This window comes from Papaver somniferum, chromosome 7 (assembly GCF_003573695.1).
Source record: "Papaver somniferum cultivar HN1 chromosome 7, ASM357369v1, whole genome shotgun sequence".
NCBI classification, from domain to species: domain Eukaryota; kingdom Viridiplantae; phylum Streptophyta; class Magnoliopsida; order Ranunculales; family Papaveraceae; genus Papaver; species Papaver somniferum.
This window is the reverse complement of record NC_039364.1, coordinates 20,050,452-20,067,500: the sequence shown is the minus strand read 5'-3', so window position 1 is coordinate 20,067,500 and position 17,049 is coordinate 20,050,452. Positions and strand designations below refer to the sequence as shown.

General features: G+C 36.2%; 1 protein-coding gene and 1 pseudogene across 1 annotated transcript; both read left to right on the top strand.

Annotated features, from left to right (window-relative positions):
* Positions 1-7,859: 7,859 nt before the first annotated feature.
* LOC113296632 lies at positions 7,860-13,450 on the top strand. The gene is made up of 4 exons (XM_026544935.1): positions 7,860-8,277; positions 8,351-8,470; positions 10,316-11,983; positions 12,651-13,450. Exons 1-4 carry the CDS (start codon positions 7,974-7,976, stop codon positions 13,157-13,159), a joined length of 2,601 nt encoding a protein of 866 aa, XP_026400720.1. The 5' UTR covers positions 7,860-7,973; the 3' UTR covers positions 13,160-13,450.
* Positions 13,451-14,449: 999 nt separating this feature from the next.
* LOC113296631 lies at positions 14,450-16,911 on the top strand (annotated as a pseudogene).
* The last annotated feature ends 138 nt before the right edge of the window (positions 16,912-17,049 follow it).

Genomic DNA, 17,049 nt, shown 5'->3' with positions numbered 1-17,049 from the left:
TCAAACTCTAACCTAGACATGACAGACACTGGGAGTATAGAACTCCATTTCCTAGTACAATTATTGATTCTAGCATACTTAGCAAGTAAGTCTGCCACTTGATTACACTTCCTACTTTGAAAGAAAACTTGAACATTACCTAGACACTTCACTAAATGCTGACACTCCCTGATGATATTACTGTCTTCCCATCTGGTGATTATACTGTCTCCATTGATACTATCCATGACTTCTTTGTTGTCTCCCTCCACAATGACATTCTGAAGCTGCAGCTGGAGAATCCACTGAAGAGCTTTTAACACTGCCATTGCTTCAGCTTGAGCAACATCTCTAGCCCTTTCTACCAGCGTCCAGGCCTCCACCAACTTCCCTGTAAAATCTCTGATAATTAGAGCAATACCAGTATGAAAAGAATTTGGTAAAACAGAAGCATCAATATTGATTTTAATTTTTCACCTGAGGGGAGGATTCCAATTTTTATTGCTTCTAGTATTAGTAGCATTTCCCCTTGTAATAATGTTGGAATTCTAACTCCTTAATCACCATATCAAATAGATAGATACAGGGTTATTGGAATTACTTCATAATAACCTATTTTTATCTTTTAGTAACATACCTTTTTTTGATAAAAACCATGGACGTATTAGCCATTAACTCAAATAGATAGATACGGGGTTATTGGAATTACTTCATAATAACCTATTTTTATCTTTTAGTAACATACCTCGGATAAATACCCTAAACCTCAAACTAGGAAGGTTTTCTTTCCTTTACTTTTTTTCTATTAATAGGATTGTCGTCCATGACACTGCTGGCCAGCTAAACATAATTCTCAACCACACTGCACAATCTTTTTTGTCCCCCCAAAGCTTCAAAAATTGGCTTCATTAGCAAATAAATTTTCTGCCGCGTAGTAACTTACTTCTGAAGCCTAAACGCCTACAACTTCCACCTTAACCACCGAGTCGGGATCCTTGAGTGGCATTATAGTTGATCTGTTGAAAAATGCACATGCTATTTGCTAGAAAATAAAATAAAACCTCATTTGCCAGTGGGTTGGTTGCGTTGGTAGATTCTTTTTAGGAGTCTTGGCCGCCAATCTAAACAATGATAGTGGGAAATGATTAGGTCTGTATCAATGATTAAGGATAACAAAGAAGATTATAGGCCGGCAGGTAAAACACTAAGAAGAACGTGAAGATAAATCCAAATTGCTGCGACAAAACGGATAGATCACATCACACCAAACAACCGTATCTGCCAAATCCCCGAAATCAAAACCTAATAAAACCACAAAGACACGTATTTAATTTTGGATTACCCGAGAAATAGCCATATTGTCTCTCATTTGGCGCATTTGATGACGACTCTGCATTCATACACATGGGCCTTTTTGCATTCATATACATGGGCTTTTTTTTTGATTTACCACAGTATTTTGACGGTGCATTGAAACACTGTAGATTAAGACCGGCCCCATATTGATATCCAAACAAATTCGGGAAAAACCTTATCTGTGTCTGTCTGTCTGCTTATTAACAGGCACGTTGAAGATGTGGACGCCACGTCCAGCTCATTTTATAATTTTAGATCGTGAGACTGAGAACATACAACACATAATCAAATTTCATTTGCTTTTTAATTACGAAACAATATATTTATTTAAATTAAATTAAATTAAGGAAATTGCCATTGTTGTTTCATATCCTACAAATCTCTCCGATACTATCCTACAGAGACTTTACACGGTTTCAACTTTCAACCAATTTATGGATTTTGTGACCTTTCTTATAATACTATAATCAACGTCATGTGAAGCACAACCACCCCTGGAATTTGGAGAGCTAGCTAATCTTTGGCATATGTTGCACGAGTTGTGATATGATACGTGATGATCAAATTATGTGGTGCCCTACGCATAACTAATGTTCAATGCTCCTCTTCTTTTCTTTTAATTTTGATAATTTTAGCCAAATTGATGACAACATTTAGAAAAGATAAAGGGTTGCAAACAGCTAGATGGAGATCAGCCAACCCACAAGTCACAAAAGGAGAAAGTTACAACTTGAAACCCACAACTCCCACAATATTATTCGCATCATCACAAAAGAACGGGTTCCTAGCTCAGCTGGTCATCCCCATTTCCCAAAGTTCAATGCGTTCCAGGAGGTCCCAGGTTCGAGTCCCCAATGACGTAATATTGCAGGAATTAACATGGAAGGTAGTGTTAGTTTGTCCCCCTTGTGACACAATCTCATCCCCCTCCCGCCGTTCCGGCTCCCTTGGCTAGGTTATCCATGAGGCTCACTGGTAGGTTAGCACAACAACCTGTTTAATTAATGTAATAGTATGTCGTTGGAGCTTAGCTTGTTAGGCTTCCAACTAGTTTCATGTAATAATATCCATCCAATAATAGACCAAAATTATTTTTATTTATATGCAAAACTAACTTTCAAACATACAAGTTCTAACTCCTTAATCACCATATCAAATCAGAGATCAACATCACCTAATTAGTTAGTCAATATTAGGCAAATGAATGGATCAAAATTTCTAATAGTTATAGGGGTGTCTTTATTTTTTGTTTTGGAACTAATTTATATCCCAAATTTTGTACTTCAAAGCCATTTTGTGCGAGTGCGAACCTCACACTTCACTTATTCGGGCAGACAAAAAGAAAAAAGTTATGGAATGTATCTCTTCTATTCAGAGAAAAAGGGGATTTTGATTTTATTTTTCTTTAAACGGTGAATGTAAAAAGTAGTTATATCCGGAAATAAGATTGTTTAGGTAAAAGATACTCAATTACCTCAAACAATCTTGTTTCTAACGGCCGGGGCACTTACTCTCCAAACCCATCAACAATAAAATTAAAATAAAATAAATAATTAAACTTGAAACTCACATTAACAATAAAAAAATTTTATAGGAGTTATGTAGAGTCCGACTTCAAACTTTTTTTTTAAGGTTACGACGTTTCTTATATTCATGTGCTCTTATTTTGGGGATAAGACATATTCTCGAGATATTTTCGCATGTGCAGACATATCCGTTAAGTGGTCTATAATCGGCAGAACTTCAACTTCTCCTTAAGAATTTATAATTAGGTTAGTACTTGAGGCGACGAATAAGGGTCACAGTAATGCGATGCAACAATTTATGTATCTAAATATTCGGACATCATTGAGTTTGTATCAGAATATTAAGGTACACTATATTAATACTCGGACACCGTTGACTTTTTGTTTCTTTATATATATAATTTCACTGATAGCAAACCAAAATTACGTAACTACCAGTTAAGTATGTCAAAAAATAACATGTTATAGCTTCATAAGAAAGTATATCAAAAACATCAGTTAAGTATACCATTGATGATTGAAAATTACGATGAGAAAAAGAGAAAGAATTTCAAAAAACAACATAATACAAGAAAAAAGAATTAATTGAATAGTAAAAGAAGATGGTCTTCATAAGGTATGTCAACTTCTGATAGGTTGTTTTCGTGAGGAAATCACACTTAAATTAGATATGTATTTTTTTTCCCAATTTTTTTTACCCGGAAACTAAGAATTCTGATTACCGAAACTTGATGATTCACTCGAAAAACCGCATAATCAAGGCCAAACATCCATTACACCAAAAGAAAATCATCATGAAGGTGAAGGAAGAAGAGATTAACGCAGGAAAAAAGCCGCGGCCGTTCGACAGACAAAGAAATATATAAGCCTAAAACCGCATAAGCAAGGCCAAACAAACATCCATTACACTGAGATAAAATCATCAAGAAAGTGAAGGCAAAAACGTTTATTACGCGGGCAAGAAGCCGAAGCCGATCCAGCAGACAAACAAAAATACAATAAAAACCTAAAATCTCATAAAATAATTATATAAAAAAAATTAATACGGTAGTTGGATGAAACAAATCTCAGAAAACTACACCGGAATTTGAATCAAGAGGTGAAAAGAGCTCATATAAGCTCAAATAAAGCAGATATGAACTCATCGGATATCTCCTAAAGGAAAAAGGGGAGAAACAACTCTCTCTTTTCCCTGCAAATATTAAAAGTAGTTCTGGAAAAGTACTCTATCTGTTTTTTCAACTTTCTATATGCCATTGCTGACTCTGCCAGAATGGTTAACATTATGAGAATGTTCTTACGGGAACCTAAATAAAACAAGCTGAAGATGTACTGAGTTTTTTTGGAAATATTGTAATATGAAAAACATAGATGGGAGCCGGTAAGGCATAAAAATTACGAAATGGAAATAAAGTTTGTTATCCAAATGGATATGCATGTGAAACACTCTTATCATTTTTTTATCGATAAAGACTATCAAGCTATTTAGCGTGTACCTCCCTTATTAATTGGACTTGATTAGCTTTATACTGAATTTTTAGGCTCATAAAATCACGACACTCGGATAAATACAAAGAGTTGCATATTTTTTAGTAAAATAATTTCAAAAGCAAATGACAAACAAATAGACACACGCAACAAAAAGCACATATTCTTTCTAAAATAATACAAATGGAAAGAGAAAGACACAACTGATTTGCTACTTGCATGTATATAACGATGTTTTAATGCTTTATTTCATTGCTGATACACTTATACTCTATCGGTATTTTCCGCCCAAAAATAATCGAAGTATTTCATGTAGAGAGTAATGACATGGAAGGGCGTGTACTAAATTGCGTGCCCGTTGTATCAAGGTCATGATCCTAGTAAGAAGGAGGTATGAACTGAAGTGGCTCCACAAGATTATTGAATGAATCATGAATCAGGAATTTCAGGTTAGTACCATAGCCATATGTGAGAAAACAAGCATCAGAATACATAAATTCAGTATTTTATTAGTTTTGAAAAAAAATTATTTGGGAATAGTATCACAATCGGTAGATAATGAACATCACGAAATTACCGTTATACTCATCCATTTATGTTATTTATTTTAGGCAAACCTAGTTTTCTCCCACTTCTTCTTTTTATTCTTCTTCTTCTCGAAAACCTTAACACTCAATAACTCAAATGATTTCCCAGCACTAACTATATAATCAATGACTACAAATTAACACAAATTAACTACCGATTAACACTAATTAATTAAGAGTAAATTAGACATTACGAAAAATATGTGGATAAGGGTCAGTTCAATTTACTTCTTAGTACTTTTTTTTTATCAATCTCCCAAAAAAACGCCAGGTTTTTTAGAGTATGACTTCATACTTTTTGAAGTTTATGACGTTTCTTATATGTGTGTGCTCTTGTTTTGGGGATAAGATCTACTCTCAAGATATTTTCACATGTGCGGACATATGCATTCAAGTGGTCTATAATATGCAAAACTTTCCCTTAAGGTTTAATAATTAGGTTAGTACTTGAGGTGACGAATGAGAGCCACGGTAACAGGAGGCAGTAATTTACCTGTGATGTGATACCACGTCGATCTATATCGGAATTTTAGGGTATACTATATAAATACTCGGACAATGCTGAGTTTTTGTCTATTTATATGTATACTTTCACTGATAGCAAACCAAGACTACATAAATACCAGTTAAGTATATCAAAGATTAACATGCTTATAACTTTATATATACATATATGATTGAAAATTTCGACACGAAAGAGAATTTTTTTTCAAGAAACGACGTAATAGAACAAAAAAATAATAAATTGAATGGAAAAAAAGATAGTCTTTTTAAGATATTTCTACTTCTTATAGGTTATTTTTTTTTGGAGGTCACACTTTAATGAAATATGTATTTTTTTCCCCAAATTTGTTGCCTCGAAACTGAGAATTCTGATATCTAAAACTTAATTACTTACTTGGGAAACCGCATAACCAAAGCCAAACATCCACTACACTAAAAAAGAAATCATCATGAAGGTGAAGGAAAAAGCTCTTAAGAAGCATGCAAGAAGCCGCAGCTGTCCAACAAAGAAAGAAAAATAAAAGCCTAAAACCGCGTAATCAAGGGCAAACATCCATTACTCTGAGACAAAATCATTATGAAGGTGAAGTCAAAAAAGCTTAATACGTAGGAAAGAAGCCGAAGTCGATCTTACAAGCAAAGGAAAATACAATAGAAGCGTAAAAACTCATAAAATAATTAGAAAAAAAATATAATAGCTGGACGAAAGAACCTACACCGTGCTTTGAATCAAGAGGTAAGAAGACCTCATACATGCTCCAATAAAGCAGATGTGAGCTCGTCGGATATTTCCTAAAGGGAAAAACGGAGAAATAACTCTCTTTTTCCTCCCGAATTTAAAAAGTAATTTTGAAGAAGTATTCTATCTGCTTCTTTAATTTTTTTTTATGCCATTTCTGACTCAAAAATGGTTACCATGATGGGAAGGTTCTTACGAGGACCTAAGTAAAAAAAGTTGACCTAAATAAAACAAGCACATGATGTGCTAGTTTGTCTGGAAAAGTTTGAAATTTTAAAGACATAGATGGTTAGCCGATAAGGCATAAAAATTTTGGGAAACGAGAATAAAGTTTGTTATCCAGATGGATATGCTATACTGATAAAACACTTTTATCAGCATTTTTTTATCGATAAAGATTATCAAAGCTATTTAGCGTGCACTTCTCTACTAATAGACTTGATAACCTTTATATTGAATTTTTTAGGCTCATAAAATCGCGTTATTCGGATAAACCTAAACAATTTCAAAAGCAAATGACAAAATAAATAGAAACACATAAAGAAAACCAAAAATTCTTTTCTTAAAATAATATAGATGCAGAGAAAAAAGACATCACTTATTTACTACTTGCACATGTATGACCATATTTTTGTTCTTTATTTCACCGATGATTCACATCTACTCTACGGATGTTTTCCGGCCAAGTTAATCTCTGTAGGTACTAGGGAGCAGAGACATGGACGGGCGGTTATCAAGGTCGTGATCCAAGTAAGAAGAGTTAGGAAACGGCTCCATTGGATTATTGAAGAAGCTTATTGAATGAATCATGAATCAGGAATTTCAGGTTAGTACCATATCACAAGATTGCTAATAGGTGTACCAAACTATTTGGGACGTGCCATTTTAGCATCTTTGGCATACCATAGGTGAGAAAGCAAGCATTGGAATAGAGCGGCCCATAACTCGAGATTCCAGACATATGCAAAAACCTTATCATATGTGTCACACTTACAAACAGGTCTTCGTCGAACCCCACAATCATAGAGGTTAAAATATAGTAGGATTAAGAAATGACAAATCCCAGTTTGGTCTATTATCTAGTTGGGATGTAACAATAAATAAATTAATTTAAGAAACGTTAGGTGCCCGTATTTTCTTCTACGTGAGCAAACAAAAAATTAGAAAGATTAAGATATCCGGAATCGTTATTTTCCAACCTAACATTCTCTCTATAACTCTGCCAACGCCCTGGTGTTTGGAACTTGTTCTTTTTCGGTTGTTTTTTTAATCCGCAAACAAAAAAAATCCACTTATTAAAACATTTTTAGTACATAGTTTAAACTTCATTTACTTTTATTAGTAAAATCTTTGAGTTATTTATAGACAACTCAAACATCACCGATGAAACGGCGCGTCATGATTCAAAATATTGGCTTCTTAAATATAAAAAACTGAGTCATGTTCCGTTCCACGCTTTGAAAACCTTGGGCTGGGGGGGGTGACCCAAATAGATGGTACGACCAGCTAGTGAGAAAAAACACGCGCACGTTAGTCGAACCCTAAATTTCACCATTAACAAATAAATACGAGCAGCTGGTAAAAAAAAATACAGAAGGACCCACGAACAAAAAAAGTCCTCACTAACTAACGTGAGCATTTTCCATCACATGGCACACCCTGTAAATATATCAAATACACCATCATAACATCACTCTCTCCCTCTCCTTCTTCTCCAGAAGAAAGAAACTTAATTAAAACCCTCTAGACTGTTTTTCTTCACATCTTCTTTCTTTTTCCACCACCACCACCACAATGCAAGGAGAAACAGCAGCGACGACGGCGGCTAATCACGGACATCATAGATGTTCTAAATGTAATTGGCCGTATGCAAATCCACATCCAAGTGCTAAACAAAGAAGACATCATAAGAAAGTTTGTGGCAAAGTTCAAGGTTATGTTGCTACTTCTACTGATGAAGATGATAAACCATCGAATGGTGATGGTACTATTGATAATAATGATGCCGATGGTACTGCTTCTACTCATTTAGACGGTTCTGATGAAAAACAACAACAACCTGATGAAAGCAAAAACCAAATCCCAATCCAAATCAAGGGTTAGGGCCTTCTCTCTCTCTTGATTTTTTGATCATCTAATTTGATTGATGAAGTGATTTTTGTTTTGTGTAGATGAAGAGAAAAGCAATGTTAAAGGTAAAATGGAGAAATGGTTATCAGCTAAATCCCAAGGAGATGAATTCTCTGATGCGACTACTGATTTTGCAGCAGACCCTCTTTCAAGGACTAATAGTAAGGATTTTTTAATTTTTTTTATATTTGAACTTTCTCCGGTGATTTGGATGGATTATATCTTCAATCATGTAGTTTCCATATGGGGTCAGTTTGATTGCATGGACTGGTAGTTTAATTCAAGACTTTGGAAGAAGATTCACGGTTGGATATACTGATTTTTGATTAGTTTTTCTTATTCTATAAATAAACTGTGGGTCCTTTAGATTTTTATTATGAATTTTTAAGTTTAATAGATTCAGTTCATGGCTTCTTTCAGAAAGCGATCGGGTAAACTCCTTAGATAGGGTATAGATGTAGAAAGATAATGCTAATAATTATGCAGATGAACTTTAGAGATTTCTATATTAAATTGATGGAGTGTTCATTCCATTTGGGATGTCATGTTCAGATCATTAATCGGATTGAAGTTGGTTTTGGCGTATGAATTGGACATTTAAGAATAAGACAGATGAAACTAAATTTTAGATGGCTTTAAATTTGGTTTTGTATCTATGAGATCCGATTTTTTTTTTTTTGTATTCCAGTGTTTTCAGAGTTAGGGTCAAAGAAGCCTAGGATTTTCTAGATGAGGAGACGTTTGATTGATGGAGATCGCAGTATCTAAGATATCAACACTTGCAGTCATGCAGTAGGTATTATCAAAAAAGCCTGGCTAAAGAAATTTACAAATAAAGAAGAACTTTACATAATTAACTTCCTTTGTCTAGAGAAACCAGAGTGACAGTACAATAGATACTCAATAGTGAAATGCTTCTTAGGTGGTCCCATATTGTTGCAAAACCTTGAATGGTCCTGCAGTTAATGAATTGGCATCAGCTTTTAGCTTACATTTTTAGGTAGCATTGTTCTAGTGTCCTCTGCAAGTATTAAAACTTTGTCTCATTATACTGTTTAAGCACATTGTATCTTATCCAGTGTGTTGCTTACAGGGTGTCCATAAGGTATTCATATTTTAATGAATCATCTGTGGTAGTTTATGTTCTTCTTAAAATTGCAAAGCTGTCTTGTTCTTCTTACATGTTTTTAGCCGCCGTGACCATGAGTACATATTTACAAAATTCTGGGTTGATAACTTCCATGTTTCGAGAATATAGGCTGGTTTTGTGATACATTCTCCAGTTTGTAGGTAGCCCTGTGTTACTTTCTCTTTGCACAGTGAACTAATCAAGGTGAAGATATTTGTATAATCTTCCTTGATCTGTAGCTATTTTCCTCGTAATGGCTATTAAAAATTCCTCGGTTATGCTATTTTCAGGGAGAAACACAAAATGCTAGGACTCAAAATTTGGGGAAAACAATTTTTTTGTTTGTTTGAAATTGCTTGGGATCAAGAATTAGCAAGTGTAAACACTTAGAATTCTAAGCTGTAGAACAGAATTTCAGAATGATAGTTAACATTCGTCCTTGATTGATATAACAACTTCCATATGTGCACATGTTATGAAGGTCTATTGTATCCCGTATTGGTTTGACTCTTATGCCCGCATTAGAGAAGAAAGTGCCATACTGTCAATTTCTCAGCAAATTTCGTCTCCCTGGAACTGTCTTTATGTGGGGCATTTATATACTTTGAGCTCTCCTTGATCTTAATACCTTAGTTACCTGGTGAAACTATAAAACTGGTTCACGTATACTGCATATTTGCATTTGGCAGTACAGTGTACATAGAAGTCACTGTTCATGTTCAGAGATATGGCTTTCTCTGAGCATTATCTGTTTCTTGCTTTATTTTATAACTTTTTGTTTAGCCAAGTAGTGTATTTCCAAATTTTGGTTAAGCTATTATCGTTCCCCATATGAGTCGTTTTAAATAGCGGGCTCATGCTAGATATTCGTGTGTAGGTATTATCCAACAAGCAAATGATCCATCAAATGACAGCAACAGCGAATCTCCTGGAGCTTCTGAAAAGGTAGAAGATCAGATGGAGAATGGCAGAAAGGAAGATCTTGCCTCTAGTTCTGATATGCCGTTATTGGTGGATTCCAGCGCAAATAAATCCGGAAATCTGTACTCTGAGAATACACCGAATGATGAGAATATCACGGAGGTCAAGCAGGTCAGTGAGATAAATGAGGATGACCTAGTGAAAACCTTGTCATCATCTATTGATTCGTCAGCTGGTAAAATTTCTGGCGAGGAATCTGAGATAGATTCCAAATCGGAAAAGATGAATGGTCTTACGGGACAGGAAATTTCACCAGATATTGTTGATGCCTGTAAAGTTGCAGTGACAGATGATGAAGCCAAGGAAGCAATAATAGAGTCAAAGGTTTCCCAAGCTGATAATGGAGTCGAAGGTTTCGAAACATCGTCATCAGCTATTGATTCTTCAGCTGATAAAATTTCTGGCGAGGATTCTGAGATAGATTCCAAATTGGATGGTCTTATGGAACAGGAAATTTCACCAGATATTGTTGATGCCCTTAAAGTGTTAGTGACAGATGATGAAGTCAAGGAAGCAATGATGGACTCAAAGGTTTCCCAAGCTGAAATTTCTCCTAGTCATACTGAAGTTTTTATCACCAGAGAAGTGAACGAGGACTTATCTGTTCATCCGGAAAATGCTCGTGTGGATATAGAAAAACTATCTGAGGTAAATGTGGAGGATTCTGATGACCATGAACTGTTGAAACCAGAATTAGGTGTAGTCGCTGACTGTAGCCAAGTGATTGAAAATGATAATGAAGAAGTTCATTTGAGTTCCAGCAAATCGGGTCCAAATGCCGACTCCATTGTGCCTGAAGAGCAAGTTCATGGAGACAACCTTCAACAGGAGGAGGCCACTAGCAAAATGGTGGTACAAGAGGTAATTGTTGAGGGTCAAGCAGATATTCCGGTAGCAATGGATTCAGTTGATAATGGGGTTGAATCCCTTCCCGATAATACAAACGATGTTTCAGCTTTAAGCCAAACCGAGAAGGACGAAATAGATGCCGTTCTTGGGGTGCAGGAACTTCATTGTGGTCAGGAAGATCAATCAAGCAACATTGTGCCTGAAGCACATTCAGTAGCTGCAGCTGGTGCTGATAGAATACCTTCTCCCTCTGATGCCGTAAATATTATTGCTGTTTGTGAAGATGAAGCTAAAGTTGATTATCCTAATGTAAGTGTAACCAGCCACGGAGTAGCTACAGAGGGAAGTTTCACCAATTCCACAGAAAAATCCCCTGTAATTGCAGTTTGTCCTACTGAACCTGTGGAGAATTTAATCCATGAAGAGAGAAATTTAAATGACAGTGGTGGGAGTGAAGTGATCCACAGTTGTGCTGAAAACTCCGAAGTCAAAGAGTTGCTGGTCGCCTCAGTGAATGGAAAAGTTGAAGATACCATTATCGAGAATTCTGCTAGAGAACCATCCGACGTTCACTCTCAGTCGTTATTGGTGGAAGAGGGTAATAGCCTTCTGAAACAGCAACAGTCTGATAGTTTAGTGGTCCAGCCTCCAGATTGCTCCACTGATACAATTAGTCAAACTGATAGTGTGGAGGCAAATTGGGGATCTGTTTCAGGTATTTTTTTTGGATTATGTTTTACTCTGAAGTTTATTTTGATCCCCTTAAGTTTATTTTGTGATCGAATTCAGAAACTTAGTGAGGGGATGCATGGGGACCAGGGATTGTAGAACTGGTCCGAGTCCCCACTCTATAGCTTTGTATGGGGGCCAGGGGTTGTTGGAACTGGTCCAAGTCCCCACTCTATTGCTCTGGAAAACCTACCAGTAACTTTATTGGATACCCGATTTGGGAAGTCCATGCAATTATATGTTAGAAAGACTGTACTCAATTATTAGGTGTGGACTTTGAACACCACATTGACCTGAGTCCCATTTTCATGTTCTTGTTGCGAGACTGTTGATTTTTTTTTGGATTGGTCCTTGTTGCTAATATTGGTTAGAACTTAGCAGTTATTTTGTTTTATACAAGTACCTTAACATCAATGTTCATATCCTCCATTTCTTTGTAATTGTAATTCGTATGTATGTTACAGAAGTATCTCTTTTCCTCCACATTGTTTAGGAAATAGAGGGTACCATAGTATGTCATATATAGAGTTCTTCAACATATTAGATGGGTTAAATTCATGCAGAAAGATGATAACATGACAAAGATAATGAGAAAAGGAAGCGATAGTGCCAGGCAATTAGTAAATTTGTTCTGATTGATTTATTTGTTGCAGATGGAACGTCTCTTTCCTTGAAAGATGCGAGTGATGTACAAGGAACTAATACCCCTGTGTCGATGGAGGCAGCACAAGGAACTGACTCGCAGAATAGAAGCATCGACAGATTTGAGCCACCTTCTGTCACATCTGTGGCCAAATCCAGTGATGAAGGAGACCTAAAATCTGCTTCTGAAATCCAGACGCTAACTAAAGGGGAGAAGAAAGAAGATGGCAGTGCAAAGTTGAGTTCTGATTCTGGGAAAGCACATAGTACTTCATTAAGAAGTCTCCTTGGGTCAATAATTGAAAGCAAGAAGGTGAAAACCAAACAAAATGAGGATGATCACTTACCCAAGACTGTGAATTCTACAACTGCCACAGAACGGGCCATGAAAACAAACCAGCAGAAGGAATGGGATTCCCCAGCAAGGTTTCCAGTGACAATGCACAGAGAAAAGAGGAAAGCGAAACAATGGGTACCATTCATGTGTTGCTCATCTGCTGTCAATTTGAAAACCCAGTGATAAATATGAGCCATCTTGAATATTCAAAGTTCTCTGGTTAGGTTACTGTAGAGATACTACTAGTTTATAGATTCAGGTGTGTGAAGTTTCATATTACTACCTTTTTCATGTAGAAATTGTGCAGGGCTTGGGATAGGTTTTCTTTTTCAGTTTTGGACCATAGTTTTTGTGTGTGGTTGTACAAGTATTTTGTGAGCTTTTCTATTTCATTGGTTAATTTTGTGTGATAATAAGCAAATTCTGTTGATATCTTTTTGTTTTTAAGAGGAATTTCTACTTCTTCTTCTTGTAGATCTTATATCTGGTCCTGTTCCTTAACTTTGTATGCATTTTAGTTAGAGTGTGAGACTACGTTGCTTGGTTGTGCAATCCGTTGTTACTAGTAGTCTTTCAGAACTCTGGCGCCACAGCACTGTTTCTCATCAGTCCATACGAGAATTGCTGTTTGCGCCTGGTAATAAGCTCAATTTTAATCCAGCTTGATCCTCGCCAAACAGGGTTTTAGTTTGCTTTACGGACGGGCTGTTTTGGAATTAACGCTCCATCCCCATGAAATTGAACCTGGCAACAAACACTTCTGATGTGCGTGGGCGCCCCTCCAAATTGGCATTTCCTTCTTCCAATGTACTCAGTTTCGCGTTGAATTTGACATTTATACCACCCAACACGGTGGATGCTCTCTGAACACTACTAATAGTATGTTTGGATATCAGAAGCAAGAGTCAGAAGTAAAACTATTTTGCTTCACAAAATTTTTTTTTCTTTTTTTTTCTTATAGAAATCGTACTGAAATTTAATACCAAACTGATTTTTGACTTTTGGACTTCCAAAAGTCAAAAAGTAACTTCTACATTTGGATGTGTGTCCAAACATGCGCGTTTGGATACCAGAAACAGAAGTCTGTTTTTCCAGAAGTAGAAGTCGAAGCAGAAGCCAGAAGTAAAATTATTTTGTTTTACAAAAGGTTAACTTTTCTACTTTTAGAAATTGTTATGAAATAATATTAGCAAACTGACTTCTGACATGATTTCCTGAAACTGAAAAATAACTTCTAAGTGACACATAAGCAGTCCAACTTAAAAATAAACCTCAAATTTTGACTTGAGTAAAAAAGTTCACCATGCCAATCACAGTAGAGGATGTAAGCAGAGTGTAACGTCTAATGCCATTCCAAAGGGTTGGCATTGCCCTCAACGCTGATTTAGCACGACCAATGTCCTGAAGGGCCTAAAGTAACTCCATTGTTCAGGCAAACACCATACATAGTCCTGGACTCCTGGTACCAAAACAAAGAAGTGGAAGCTCTAGTGTGACTGTGAACTGTGAAGAAAAGAGGAGTTGAGGAGGCGTTTCCTTACCACCCCATCTTGCTGCTGCCCCCATTGTTGATCACTCTCTGGCTCTCTTCAGATTGGTATTTTTCAGCTCATTCTAAGAGAAATTGTTTGTGTTTGCATTTAGGGTTTTTCTAAATTTCATTTACTGAATTTTAAGGTTTATGCTTTTTCTGTGTTATCAATCGTGCAAGAACACTAGTTGTAATTAGGTCTCAGAAACTTGGTAAAGAATAAATAAAGGGTTCAAATGGGAAGGAGGGTTTGTGGTGTGTGTGAAATCCATGAGAGATCTAGCACTCTATGTTATTTATTGTTATGTTAAAACTCCAAACCTGGGTTAAACTTTAACCATTCTCGGAAAATGCTAGAATTTAAGGTTGAATTTCACTGTTACTGTTTGGATTTTATACAAGCTCTGTGGACTAGATTTAGCTATCTTATATTGGTCTTAGAGACTGAGAAAAAACTCGATTAGCATATGCATTATTACTTATCAACTGTATCTTAGAATACCCATCATCAAATTAACAGCATTCTCTTTATGAGTTATATCACATTGAGTCTTAGTACAGTATTTGGTTTAGTATTACTGACTAATCCGTTTCTTACATCTATATTGGAGTACTAGTTACTTGATCTAGACAGTCAAATACTTGGCCTCTCTTGGTTATTAGTTCGTACAAGCTGTGAAAAACCCTTGAAAGTTACATAAGAATTCTTTCGTTAGTATGTCATTATAGTTACTGCATCAACAGAAATCAAACAACTCTTTTTAAGTAAAACGATCTCGAAAAAGGGGTGAAATGAGACATAGAAATCCCCTGACCTTAAAGGGAGATGGAAACGACTTTAGGGTGGATGTCACAGTTACTTGGTGGGTAACATGGTTTCCATTTTTGGTTTTGCGGATTCCATACAAGCTCTGCAGACTACAATTTCTAGCTAAGTTATGCCATTTTTAGGGCAATTAGCCCGTGTTTCCATACATCTGAGTTTGTTTGGTGTATGTTAGTTTATCTAGACACTCAAGTACTTTCTTGTTTATGCACTCGTAGCACCTAAAAGACGTTTTAGCTATTTCATTACTTATTCGTATATCAGTATATTTACTGCACGAATCATGCAACTATTTGTCTGCCTTGTTTAAGTGAGATATGATTTTGGGAAAAATGTACATAATTGTAAGTATGAGCTCCTTTAAGCATATGAGGCACATGTGGACTTACTAAATTGACTATCCAAATCAAATGCATAAATTGTATCAGATTTGAGTACACATCTAGATATATGCTCTATGTTGGTAAAGCTTTTCATGTACGGCTAGTAGTAATAACTGATAACGGACACTAGCCTTGCACAGTTTGGCATATGTTGCATTCTTACCATGTGTACAACCTGAAAACCTTCTCCTAGTTATTGACAGCTTTCCTGATGCATTTATTTTTTGGAGTGTTAGTTATCGTTGCAATGGAAATGATTGTGTAGTTGTTAGGATTATATTGTTGTCATTGCCCACCATAATATGTTCAACTGAACAATATACACTCTGGCATCAGCAAAAAAAGAAGAAGAAGAAAACTGAAGAAAGATATTTCCTAGTTTCAATATTTAGTGAAGCAGCTAACTGCTTTTTCTTTTTCTCTATTATTTGGGCGGGTAAATAGTCATGCATCTCAACACGGAATTGCCATGGAATGTAGTGGTGCCTGCTGAGCAGCTGCATGGTGAAGGGCTGCTTCTCGAAGAAGCTATTATCTTGCAGTTGTTGGAGGACTTCTCAGACCACAAAGCTACCTCAGAATATGGGTATTTTGTGGCTCCTACTTCCTTGGAACGCATAGGGGACGAAAAGGTCAGGCGACGTTCTCTTCCCCATTGTTTTCAACTGTATCACCTTCAAACCGTTCAGGGAAGAGATCCTCTGCGGCGTTGTAACCAATATCATGAAACTGGGGGTTTTCCTAAGCTGTGGTCCCATTAAAAAAAGAAATGTTTATCTTTCAGCTAAAGAGATGGGAGATTACTGCCACTTTCCTGGTAAAAATCCAGTTTTCTAGAATGACAAGGACTCCAAGATAGAGAAGTATGTGCTGGTTCGTTTCAAGGTCCTTGATACGAGGTGGGACGAAACGCAGAGGGAATTTCTTGTGTTGGGAAGCTTGGAAGGTGATAATCTGGGACCTATCTACAGTGGTGAAAGCTCATTTTGAATGTGCTCACATTCTCGCTCCGTGAAAGATATATGTATATGTATTTTTTCCATTTTATGTTTCGTGGGGCGGATGAAAAAACAGGACTACCAGCTTTAGTTCTTATAGAAATTTTCATGGTAATTGTTATTACAAAATTTATGTAAATCTATCTGTCTTCATGTAAATCTATCCGTCTTCGATCATTACTCATTGAAATTGACTAGAAGTATGCCTGCTTTTATTTGGTGTTCTTTTCCATTAGTGATCGCAATGTAGCCAAGAGCGAACACCATGGCGGAGAAATTCTCACGTCCATGGAAACTGAGTTTCATTTTTTGGTCCACTATTAGCCTTTGTATTT

What these genes read in the sequence shown, in the direction of transcription:
- LOC113296632 (XM_026544935.1), top strand. Translation starts at nt 7,974, where the DNA reads ATGCAAGGAGAAACAGCAGCGACGACGGCGGCTAATCACGGACATCAT. An exon ending in AATCCCAATCCAAATCAAGG is followed by an intron (nt 8,278 to 8,350) that starts GTTAGGGCCTTC and finishes TGTTTTGTGTAG; the next exon opens with ATGAAGAGAAAAGCAATGTT. An exon ending in CCCTCTTTCAAGGACTAATA is followed by an intron (nt 8,471 to 10,315) that starts GTAAGGATTTTT and finishes ATTCGTGTGTAG; the next exon opens with GTATTATCCAACAAGCAAAT.